The sequence below is a fragment of the Tupaia chinensis genome, unplaced genomic scaffold (genome assembly GCF_000334495.1).
Source record: "Tupaia chinensis unplaced genomic scaffold, TupChi_1.0 Scaffold000573_1, whole genome shotgun sequence".
NCBI lineage: Eukaryota > Metazoa > Chordata > Mammalia > Scandentia > Tupaiidae > Tupaia > Tupaia belangeri.
The window spans coordinates 3,724,387-3,736,876 of NW_006160087.1; the positions used below are offsets into that span (position 1 = coordinate 3,724,387).

General features: G+C 45.8%; 1 protein-coding gene and 1 long non-coding RNA gene across 2 annotated transcripts in view; one reads left to right on the forward strand and one right to left on the reverse strand.

Annotated features, from left to right (window-relative positions):
* The window catches only part of PUM1 (pumilio RNA binding family member 1), a 151,749-nt gene that overhangs the window by 29,663 nt on the left and 109,596 nt on the right, over positions 1 to 12,490 (forward strand). The window contains 1 exon segment of the mRNA XM_027775558.1: positions 11,259 to 11,327. Coding sequence (XP_027631359.1) covers positions 11,259 to 11,327 — 69 coding nt within the window.
* Positions 10,933 to 12,115, reverse strand: LOC102478226 (uncharacterized). The gene is made up of 3 exons (XR_335936.3): positions 11,648 to 12,115; positions 11,341 to 11,522; positions 10,933 to 11,156 (listed from the first exon to the last, which is right to left on the reverse strand). It is a non-coding gene; the product is annotated as an uncharacterized LOC102478226 (long non-coding RNA).

Below are 12,490 nucleotides of genomic sequence, written 5' to 3' on the forward strand. Positions count from 1 at the left end.
CTTTCCCTTTGTGTTCATCATTTTGGTGAATTACTGGAAGATGGCGGTTACGGCCAAAAGCCCAAACACATTTTGATCCTCTTTTTCTAGAGAGAGATTTTTGCTGTAGGGTACATGTGCTCACTGGAGAAACAGAAAACAAGAAATCTTCCCCTTCCCCCCACCCCAGGTGGAATGGACACAGCACAGTCGCTTCTTTTCCATTCTCTTGGGATTTTGGGCATGAATGCATATGCTCCTGGTGCGAGTTTCAAGCTGCCAGGTCCGGGACATGAACCATGGTCACCATGTGGGAATCTAGTGTTAAAACCATTATGCCATCTACTGGTCCCACATATTTTGATCCTTGATATAGAACACTGGTTAAGGGGCCAGCAGGTGACGTGGTGCTTGGGGATGCTGGACTCCCACATGGTCGACCATGGTTGGAGTCTCTGACCTGGCAGGTTGCCTTCTCACTTCTTCTCACTTTCCTGCCCTGTCCCTCTCTGGTAAAAAAGAAAAAAAAAAAAAAAAAAGAAACACTGGCTAAAACTCAGACTCTGGGCCAGCAGGTGGCATAGTGCTTCAGGTGCTAGATTCCCACTTGAGCTACCACAGCTTGAGTTGTGGAACTGGTGGATTGAAAATCACAACAGTATCAAATATAGATAGATATGGGGCTGGCAAGTAGCATGGTGGTTAAAGGCGCTGGACTCCCGCATGCCGACCATGGTTCAAGTCTCAGACCTGGTGGCTTGCTTTCTCACTTCCTCTCTCTCTCTCTGTCTCTCTCTGATCAAACTGGAAAATAATAATGATAATAATAAATAAAGTTAAATAAAATAATTCTTTAAAAAAATATAGATAACTAATTTTTTTTTTTTGGAGAGGTTTTTCGCTATAGGGTGCGTGCGCTCGTCAGACAGACAGAGAGAGACAGACAGAAAGGGAGAAATCACCCCCCAGGGGGGATGGTCATGCAGCCTGCCCTTCTCCTGCATTCTCCTCTCGGGATCTTGGACACGCACGCACACGCGCCTGGCGTGAGTTTTAAGCCACCGGGTCCGGGACGCGAACCGGGTCAACTACGTGGGAGTCCAGCGACATAGCCATTACACTAACTGCTGGTTCCCTAGATAACTAATTTTTGAAAAAAGACCCAGCATTGGGTGGGGCTGACAGTGAAGCAGTGTTAACCTACCGGACTTCCTGAGTACTGGGGGGCAGAATCTTTGCCACTCTCTTACTCAATCTCTTGTTCCTGGAAGAAATAAAATGTGAAAAAAAAAAAAAAAAAAAAAGAAAAGAATCTCAGAGTCTAGCTCAGCCTACCTATGTAAGTCAGATTCTCTTCCTTCAGCTCCTGTGTCAGGAAGGTGGGTATGAGGGGACCAGCAGATGGCGCACTGGAAGGTCGGCTCTGCAGGGTAACTAGGGACTGTCCTTGCGTGAGGGCCGAGCTGTGCAGTGCTAGTCAGGGGCGGTAGTGGGTTAGTGATCACTGCACTTGGTACATGTGGCATAGCAAGCTCAGCCTGTCTGTGTTTGTTTTCTTGGTTTGTTTAAGAGATAGTTTTACGGGACTAGAAGATGGCATAGTAATTATGTCACCAGACTTCTGCATAGTCAACCACGGTTTGAGTCACAGACCCGGTGGCTTAAAACTCATGCTGGGAGCGTTTGCACCCAAAATCCTGAGAGAAGACTAGAGAAGAAGGGATTGCAGTGTGGCCATCACCCCAGGGGGTGATTTCTTGGTTTCTGTCTCTCTGTTGTCTCTCCTGTGAGTGTATTTGCCCTAGAGCACAAATCTCTCTCAAAGAAAAAAAATTTTTTTCTGTAGGGTACATGCAGTTTTACCGGAGAGACAGATACAGAAAGTGAGAAATCATCCTCCCTGGCAGAGCAGCCACACTGCAGTCTCTTCTCCTCCAGTCTCCCCTTGGAATTTTGGGCTCACATGCACATGTGTTTCAAGCTGCCCGGTCCGGGATTTGAACCATGGTCGACTATGTGAGAGTCCATTGATGTAACCATTATGCCATCTGCTGATGTCCTGTCTTTGTTTTTTTCTCAGTGTTGTCTCTGGAAACTGACCCTGGGTATACCATTACTAAATCTTTTTTTTTTAAAAAATAATTATTCTGAGATGAGCAGTTAGTGTAATGGCTATGTTGCTGAACGCCGTGTAGCCGACCGTGGTTCGAGTCCCAAACCTGATGGCTTAAACTCACGGAGGGCGCTTGTGCGTGCGTGCCCAAGATCCCGAGAGGAGAATGGAGGAGAAAGGATTGTGGCGTGGCCATCCCCCCTGGGGGGTGATTTCTCACTTTCTGTCTCTCTGTCTGTCTCTGGCTTTCTGGCAAGTGAACGCGCCCTATAGCAAAAACCTCTCCAAAAAAAAGAAAAAAATTATAGTACAAATAAATAACAAATAATTCTTTATTTTTTTTTTAATAATTTTTGAAAAAATAAGAAAGTTAGATGGTCAAGTGATCCTAGATACTTTTAATGTATTAACTATAAAATGGAATGCTGACCTAGAGAGAGATTCCCGACCCCAGCAGTGGTTAAAGCGTGTCGTCTGAGAGTAGAGAAAGGGCTGAGTGTGTGAATATTGTACAGCGTAGAACGAGGTGAGGGCTCGGTGAGGTCGGCTCAGTGCCTTCTACGTGCTGGACATTTTCACTCGGTCACTGCCACGACCAGTAAAACCTCTAGTGGCAGTTCAGTCTACAGTTGAGTCAGTGAACTTACTACTTTCCGGGACAAGCAGATGGCGAAATGGTTATGTCGCTGAACTTTCACGTGGCCGCCCGTGGTTCAAGTGCCAGCCCTGGAGGCTTGAAACTCACAGCGGACATATGTGTGAGAGTGCCCAAGATCCTGAGCGAGAATGGGGGTGAGGGCGATTTCTTGCTTTCTTCTATGTCTCTACGGCAAAGAGACACGCAGTATAGCAAAACTCTCTCAAAACAGATCGGGCTTTCCATGCTGATTGGCACAAGGGTGATTAGGATGTGATTCTTGAAGATTTTTGTGTACAGAATAAAAACACAGTGTTATTGGCAATTAAAATAGAAAAATGGTTTATAAAGTGATGCTTTTACTTTTTCATTTTGCAGAGTGTGAGATACAGTTCTGGGTTTATCTGTTTTGATTTCTTTTTTAGAGAGCTTTTTTTTTTTTTTTTTTTTTTTTTTTGCCATAAAGCACATGCGCTTGCCAGAGAGACAGAAAGTGAGAAATCACTCCCCAGGAGGAATGGCCACGCTGCAATTCCTTCTCCTCTATTCTCCTCTCAGGATCTTGGGCACACGCCTGGTATGAGTGGTTGTTTTTATTTATTTAATGCCATTTGTTGTTATTTTAAAAATTTGACAAGAGAGAGAGGCGCACAAAAGGAGAAAGCAAGCTTCTAGTCCTGGACTTGAAACATGGTCGGCCATGTGGGAATCCAGTGCCCTAAACCACCATGTTATCTGCCCCCCAAAAACCCCCCAGCTCCCTGTGGTGTGGGTTTCAAGCCTCTGGGTCCAGGACTCAAACCATGGTTGAGAGTGGTCTATATGGGAGCTCAGTGACTTACCCATTACTTGATCTTCTCGTCCTGTTTTGATTTCTTAAAGTTCTATGAGATAAAACACCCAGTTACTATGCAAAATCGCAGTTCGTTTAGGACGTAGTCCCTGATAGAATAATGCAGGTGTTGAAGCTCACTAAAGAAACTTCTGGGGTCTGGGAATATTAATAGGAAACTCAAACAGAGGCCATGTATAGGAGGAGGAGTCAGAAAGCTGACAGAAAATGCATATTAGGAAAGAACTATGCACGACTTTCAAAGTATTTTTTCCAGTTGCCAAAGGGCACGTGTACTTGCCAGAGAGAGAGGGAGCATGAGTGAGCAGGCCGTCTCCCCTGGGGGATGGTCACGATGCTGTCTTTATCTCCATTTCTTCCTTCTTTTGGCATTTGAGACACACACGGGCCGAGTTTGCTTTTCAAGCTGCGGGGTCTAAGACTTGAACTGCTAATTGGCCGTATGGGGTACAGGCCCTTCACCACCAGGCTTGGGCTGGCCCTGAGGGTTTTGGGCACACCTGCACACATGCCCAGCATGTTTTTCAAGCTGTTGGGAATGGGATTTGAACTGTGATTTGGCTTCCTTAACCATGGAGCTGAGGTGTCAGCTCAGTTTTTAAAATTTGTTGCAGTAAAATAAACTTGTGTTTTAATTCAATTTTCTATGAACTTTTAGAAGTGCCCTTTCTTGGTATGGGAGAGAGGGATAATAGTGTATCACAATCTCAGGTCTGGCCCTGAGATTGTCAACCGTTTTGTCATGTTGGTAAAGGAAGTGGAAGATGCTTTTCAGGAGAGAGTGGCAGCAGAGAAAGCCCTGAATGGTAACGATAAAGTTACATGTTATGAGAAATAAGGGTCAATATGGCGTTCTGGGTTCCCATCGTAACTTAAAGGAAAAAACTTTCACGGTGTCCGGCGTCAGGATGTCCTCAAGTTCCTTGCCACAGGAACCCACTTAGGTGGCACCAACCTTGACTTCCAAATGGAGCAGTACATCTACAAGAGGAAAAGTGATGGTATCTACATCGTAAATCTGAAGAGGACCTGGGAGAAGCTTCTGCTGGCAGCTCGTGCCATTGTTGCCATTGAAAACCCTGCCGACGTCAGTGTCAGATCTTCCAGGAACACTGGACAGAAGGCTGTGCTGAATTTTGCTGCTGCCACTGGAGCCACTCCTGTTGCTGGTCCTTCACTCCTGGAACCTTCACTAGCCAGATCCAGGCAGCCTTCCAGGAGCCGCGTCTTCTTGAAATGACTGATGCCAGGGCCCACCCCCAGCCCCTCACAGAGGCGTCTTAGGTTAATCCACCTCCCATTGCCCTGTGCACACAGATTCTCCTCTGTGCTGTGTGGACATTGCCATCCCGGGCAACAACAAGGGAGCTCATTCAGTGGGTCTGATGTGGATGCTGACCGGGGAAGTTCTGCATGTGCGTGGCACCATCTCCCGTGAACACCCGTGGGAGGTCATGCCTGATCTCTACTTCTACAGAGATCCTGAAGAGACTGAAAAGGAGGAGCAGGCTGCAGCTGAAACGGCTGTGACCAAGGAGGAATTTCAGGGTGAATGGACTGCTCCAGCTCCTGAGTTTACTGCTGCTCAGCCTGAGGCCGCAGACTGGTCTGAAGGCGTGCAGGTGCCCTCGTGCCCATCCAGCAGTTCCCTACTGAAGACTGGAGTGCTCAGCCTCCACGGAAGACTGGTCTGCAGCCCCCACTGCTCAGGCCACTGAATGGGTGGGAACAACCACCGAGTGGTCTTAAGTCTGCTCTTTCACAGACTCTTATACAAAGTGGAAATAAGGTTGATAAGGAAAATTAACAACCGTTTATTAAACCAAAAGGTACTTTTGTAAAACTGAACAAGATAGATTAGGTCAGTTATTTGAAGGAAGGAAGAGAATCTTAAATTTACCAAAAGCAAAGAAGGAATTAGTAACTAATGTTAGAAAGTAACATTAACTGGGTCTGGCAGATGGCCTGGTGGTTGGGGCGCTGGATTCCCACATGCCCAACCATGGTTCGCTCCCGGACCTGGAGGCTCACTTTTCACTTTCCCTTTCTCTCTCTCTGGTAAAATTAAAAAAAAAAAAAAAAAAGTAACAAATAAAATCAGATGGATAAATCATTCTTTAAAAACAAAAAAAGGAATTAACATTAACCTGGCACTGAAGAAGGCTTTTAGAAGGGGAGCTGTAGAGCACAAGGACCTGAAAGGGTCTGTTGGTCTCCATGGGGCATTCTCTGCGGCCGTGATCGACAGCCAGCCTTCTGCTTTATGATGGAAAAGGTTTATTATCCGTCCAAGTATTGCTTCCAGTTGTCTGTTTTCACTCTGATTTCTTGTGGCCCCTCAGGATCGTTTTCTGATCGTAAGATTTTTTTCCTAGAAGAATTTTTCGTTCCTGGTTCTTATTGCTTATTTATTTTACATTCCTTCATTGAACATTATCACAGCATACGAAATGCAGTTTCTCATCCTAGGAAGAATTCTGTCTGGAGAGCATGCTTGGTACCTGCTGTACCAGATACAGCGCTCGCTGTGAACAGATACACTCTGAATAGCACACGGCAGTTCCCACGATGAGGTGGCTTGTCCAGTTGGCTGGGCATGGGTCGTTTCAAGTGGGGTTTCTGGACTAGCAAAGAAATCTTCAGAAAGCGAAGCTCCTTTCTCATTTCACCAGAGGGAGGAGAGGGTAGCCAGTGATGAGAAAAGGAGTTACTCTTTGTAGAGACGAGAGAGTCTGCCTTGCGAGATGAGGAGAGTGGAGAGAGAGAGGAAGACAGGAGACCTGAAAGAGAGAGAGAGAGAGTGCAGAGGATGAGACAGAGAATGGCAGCCGGCAGGTGGTACAGAACGGAGTGGAGACTGTTAGAGGGCAGGTGGCAGGTTTCAAAGGCTGGGAGGAGACATTGGAAAGCAAAGGCCGAAGACAGCGAGCGGGCCCTTGTCCGAGCCTGGCACAGACACGGCCTGCCCGTCCAGGTTCAGTCGTGGTCACTCCTGTGCTGCTCAGAAGCAGCTTGGTGATATGGTGATAGGGAAAAGGCACTGATGGGACTTTCCGTGGGAAGGTCCAGCGTCAGAGCAGCAGGGCCATTGTCGTGCTCCAAGCCTTAGCTGGCGCTCTGCTTGCCCGTACTGGACAGTTGTTGGGAGGCATCTCTCTGAGGCTCAGTGCTGGACTTGTGAGAGTGCTGTGGTGGTCACATAGCCCTGCACGGTGCATGTTTTCTGCTGTCACCTCTTGGTTTCCTTATATTCCTGGTGAAAATTGTCGATTTTGGATTGCCAAGAAACACCCTGCTCTAGTGAGAAATGTGATCAAGGCCCTGGACTGAGCTGGGTACAAAGCTCTGTGTCCACGCAGGGACCCAGGTCTCGAAGTCACTTCACAGCCCGTTCACTGTGTTTCCGGTGGATGCCCTTACCTTCTCAATGCACCCACTGGGTACAGTGCTCACAGCTCCTATGTCAAGGCCTTTGCAGCTGTCGGCACCAGAGTAACAAACCCTGACACCTTGTACTCTCAGAGGACAGCATTTAACTTTGAGGCTAATTTACAGTTTTTTTTTTTTTTTTTTTTTTGAGATGTTTTTGCTATAGGGTGCGTGCGCTCGCCAGAAAGAGAGACAGAGAAATAGAAAGCGAGAAATCTCCCCCCAGGGGGGATGGCCATGCTGCAACCCTTTCTCCTCCATTCTCCTCTTGGGATCTTGGGCGCACACGCGCCCGGTGTGAGTTTAAGCCACTGGGCCCAGGACTCAGACTGTGGTCAACTACATGGGAGTCCAGTGACATTATGACAACTGCTGGTTCCATAAATTTACAGTTTTTAGAAAGCATTTCAAGACTGTTGTATGTATGTAACAGTGTACCATTTATGACCTAAAACAGCTCTAAGTTACTTATTTTTTTTGTAAAGGATTTATTATTATCTTAAAAAAAAAAAACTTGTTATAGTTATTAGAGAGAGGTGGGGAAACTGAGAAAAAGCAAGCCTCCAGGTCTGGGACTTGAACCATGGATCAGGCATGTGGGAGTCCCGTGCCCCACCCACCATGCCACCTGTTAGCCCCAGTATCAGTTCTTACGTTTAAAAATACGTGATATTGGGACCAGCAGGTGGCGTGGTGGTTAGGTGGCCTGGTGGTTAGGGTGCTGGACATTCCCACATGACCCACCACAGTTCGAGTCCTGGACCTGGTGGCTTGCTTTCTCACTTTCCCTTTCTCTCTCTCTGTTTCTCTCTTTGGTCAAATTAAAAATAAATGAATGAGTAAATAAATTTAAATAATTCTTTAAAAATTTTGTGATATAAAACAATAATTTTAATGGTGTTTTTTGATAGTGTGAGTGCAAACAGTTAAGATTCCTAGGGGAGGCTGGCAAGTTGCATGGTGGTTAGAGCACTGGACTTCCATATGGCTAACCGCAGTTTGAGTTCTAAACCTGGCGACTTGCTTTCTCTCTCTCTTTGGTATTAAAAAAAAAAAGTCTGCATGTGTGTGTATAAATAAATAAAATTAAATACTTTTCTCTCTTTTTTTTTTTTCTTGAGAGAGAATTTTGCTATAGGGCACGTATGCTCGTCAGAGAGGCAGAAAACAGGAAATCATCGCCCAGGGGGCATGACCATGTCGCAGTCCCTTCTCCTCCATTCTCCTCTTAGGATCTGGGGCATGCACGCTTGCCTGGTGCGACTTTTAAGCTGGTGGGTCCAGAGCTCAAACCAAGGTCGGCCATGTGGGAGTCCAGCGCCCTTAACCACCACACCACCTGCCAGGCCCACTCCTTTGTGGTTTTTTAAAGAGAGATTTTTGCTGTAGGTTGTGAGTGCTTGCCAGAGACAGACACACAGAGACATAGAAAATGAGAAGTCTCCCTGGCAGGGATGGCCTTGCTGCATTCCCTTCTCCAGTCTCCTTCTGGGATTTTGGGCACACATGTACCCATGCCCCGTGAGTTTCTAACACCTTAACCACTAAGCCACCTGCAGGCTCCTAAATAAATCTTGAAAAACAGATTCTTGGGACCAGAAGACGGCGTAATGGCTATGTCATTGAGCTCCCATGTAGTCGACTGAGATTCGAGTCTCAGACTTGGACGCGTGTGCGTGCATGTCCAAGATCCTGAGTGGAGAATGGAGGAGAAGGGATTGCAGCGTGGCCATCCCCCCTTGGGGGTGATTTCTCACTTTCTGTCTCTGTCTTTCTGGCGAGTGCATGTGCCTCATAGCAGAAACCTCTCAAAAAAAAACAAAAACAAACAAAAAACAAACCCAGATTCTTAGGGGATATAGATAGCATGTCAGTAAGACTCTACATTCTTTAAAAAAAAAAAATTAATTTTATTTATCCTCATTATTCTGAACAGAGAAAGAGAGAAAGTAAGCTACCAGGTCCAGGACTCGAACCACAGTCAGCCATGTGGGAGCCTAGCATTCTAACAGTCATGCCACCTAGTGGCCCCAAGATTCTATGAAGTTCTTGTTCAGATTGTGGGCCGTGCCGTACTCTGTCCTTGCTTGGCCCTGACGTGCCCTCCTTTGCACTCGCCTGGTACCTGTGCAGGGTGGTTGAAGGAGGAGTCTGAGAGGCACCTCCTGCAGGCATTTCGAAGGCAGCCTTTTTCTGGTAGGCAGAAGAGCCCCGGGACTTGGACTTCAGACATGGTTAACTCAGAAAATTAGTGGGCGTCAAGGGATTTTCAGTTAGAACTGTTTTTTGTTTTTGCTATGGGGTATGTGTGCTTGCTGGATGGAAGGATGGATTGAGGGAGGGAGAGAGAAAGTGGGAAATCACTCCCTAGGTTGGATTGCTTACTCTGCAGTCTCCTCCATTCTCCCCTCAGGATTTTGAGCGAGCAGGGACTTGAACTGTGCAGTTGGACATGTGGGATCCAGCCACCTTAACCACCATGCCACTGGCTGACCCTTATGTTTTACATTTCATTCTTTTAAAAAATTATTGTTTTTAAAGTTTTTTGCCATAAGGTGCGTACACTCACTGGAGAGACAGAGGGAAAATGAGAAATGACCCCCTCACGGGGGCTGGCCGCCCCACAGTGAACTCTCCTCCATTCTTTCTCTGGCATTTTGGGCATGCAAGCATACGCACCTGGCATAATTTTTAAGCTGCCAGGTCCCGGGCTTGAACCACAGTTGGCCATGTGGGAGTCCAGCACCTTAACCCCCATGCCATCTTCTGGCCCCACATTATTTACTCCTCATGTTGAAATTACCCTTACAGTGATTTGAACTGAGTAAATTAAAGTCTAACAATATTGTTTTGATGTGGGTCTGAATACATTTAGTGATAAAGGATTCTTCAGATATATCCTCTTTCTTTCTTTTTTTTTTTTTTTTAAGAATTATTTAACTTTATTTATTTATTTATTTGAACAGACAGGGACAGAGTGAGAATGGGGAGAGGATAGCCTTTTTTTCCCCGAATGTGGTTTTGAGACTGGGGCTCCCAGGGAGTCCCGGTATTTTGGAGTGTTGGGGCTGTGCTGTGTAGTGTGCAGTGTGCTCCTTTGAGGGTTATCAAAGGAACAGTGGGTTGGCTTAAGTAACTTCCTAACTGATTCTTAGCTCTTTCCAGTCGGGGGAGCACTGTGCTCTTTGATTCATTAGCCTGGTTCAGGTTACATAATAATCTCCAAATGTCATTGCCCTCAGCATGTTGGTCTTAGTAAATTTTTAGAAAGAATTATTTATTTTATTTACTCATTCATTTCTTCTTTTAATTTGACCAGAGAAAGATAGATACACAGGGACCAGCAGTTAGCGTAATGGCTATGTTGCTGAACTGCCGTGTAGTTGACTGTGGTTCAAGTCCTGGACCTGGTGCCTTAAACTCACGCCGGGCGCGCTTGTGCGCATGCCCAAGATCCTGAGAGGACAATGGAGGGGAAGGGATTGCGGGATCGCCATACCCCCTGGGGAGTGATTTCTCACTTTCTGTCTCTCTCTTTCTGGCGAGCACACGTGCCCTATAGCAAAAACCTCCAAAAAAAAAAAGACACACAGAGAGAAGGAAAGTGAGGAAGCGAGCCACCAGGCCCAGAACTTGAACCATGGTCGGCCATGTGGGAATGTCCAGCGCCTTAACCACCATGCCACTTGCTGGCCCCCTATTTTTTTTTAGAGAAATTTTTGGTATAAGGTGTTGCATGTGCTTACCAGAGAGACAGAAAGTAAGTAATCACCCCCTTGGGGAGATGGCCATGCTGCAATCCCTTCTCCATTCTCCTCTCGGGATTTTGGGCATGCATGTACACAGGACCAGCTCACGCTGAGTTTTCAAGCCACAAGATCCAGGACTCAAACCACGGTCAACTACATGGGAGTACAGCAACGTAACATTATACCATCTTATGGTCCTGATCTTACTAAATTTAAGTGTATGAAAAATAGATAACATAATTCTCATGTAATAGTTTTCTTTTCCTGGATAGTATGTTTTTCATGTTTTGAAGATACAGGGAATGGGAGGGAAGAAAGTGGGGTTATTGCCGAACTCTGATGTCTAAAGGTAAGCAAATATTCACTCTGTCTTTCCATTGTTGTCTTTGCTGATACCTGAAAGTGAACATAGAAAACTTTTTTAGTTATGTATAATGAGTTTATAAAACATAAGATACTGACTTAACCAGCATTTCCCTCCTCTCTCCTAAATGCTAGGTGCGTTCTATGGATGAACTGAATCATGATTTTCAAGCACTTGCTCTGGAGGGAAGAGCGATGGGAGAGGTGAGTGCCTGACCTGGCGTGCCAGTGGAGTGGGTCTGTTTGAAGGGCAGGGTCCAGTCGTCTTCTAGCAGACGTGTCTGAGTCTGGTCTCCAGAAGTACGTGCCTGCTTTTCCTTGTTGCTGTCCTCACGGCAGGAGCAGGGTGCTGGAGAGTCGCCTAGCTAGTAGCATTGTCAGAGGAATCTTAACCTTTGCCTGAAGACAGAAGGAAGCAACCAAAATACGAGCACAAGTTACTGAGTGTCCTAGTAAAGTCAGCTGTGAACTGAGGTGTTACAGTTGTAGAAAGTGTTCGTTTCATTTGCATAAAGTGCCCTTACCTCCGCTTCATTTCCAGTGGCTAGGTTCATTCGCAGTCAGAGTGTCTTCTCAGATGGGCTGCGATCAGGATGCATGCGAACCCATTTCTTTAGGGCAGTGCCAGTTGTGAGGAAGCTGGGGCGAGCTCCTTAAGTGAGGAAAGTGGCTAGACTTTGTGAAGGGCAGGTTTGTTAGGTTATGGCTGAAATTACAGAGAAGAGAAAGTCCTGAGCCAGTCACCCCTGAGGGTTCTGAAATAAGAATTTTGCTTTGTTTATAATGTTCAGAATTTACAGAAACAAAATTTCCTATCATCTATCATGTTGCTGGGGAGAGTTGTCACAATTCTAGAAAATAGGGGGTAGGAGCAGGTGGAGCATGGACAGGCAAAGTTCGGCCAGCTACTGGTGACTGGCTGCTGAGAGTAGGGATGTATTAATGACAGAGAACATCATTTGAGGAATTGACGCAATGTCCCAGGGTCACACATGGGGCATGTGTTTGCGGCTCTCTTGCTCAAGAGAGTCACCTTAGATTTTCTCTTCATGTCAGTTTTTGTGTATCTGGTATTTTAGATTATAGTGTTTTAAAGGAGGGTGAATTACTATCTTCTAGATTATCATTTATACCATTCATTAGATAGTTTTTCTTTGATTTAGTAAATATCACTTGGTCAGGCACTGTGTTAGGTTTTGAGGATTCAAAATTAAGTCTTCCAAATTTGTAAGAAATACTCACAGATTGTCTTTGTGGTTTAGACATTGAATAGTTAAACTCTTCTGGTTTTTTGGTCCTGAGATTCTTATTTTGTTATGAGATTTTGTTTCCAGCTTTTCTGAAACATCGTGTAGTCACAAAGTCTA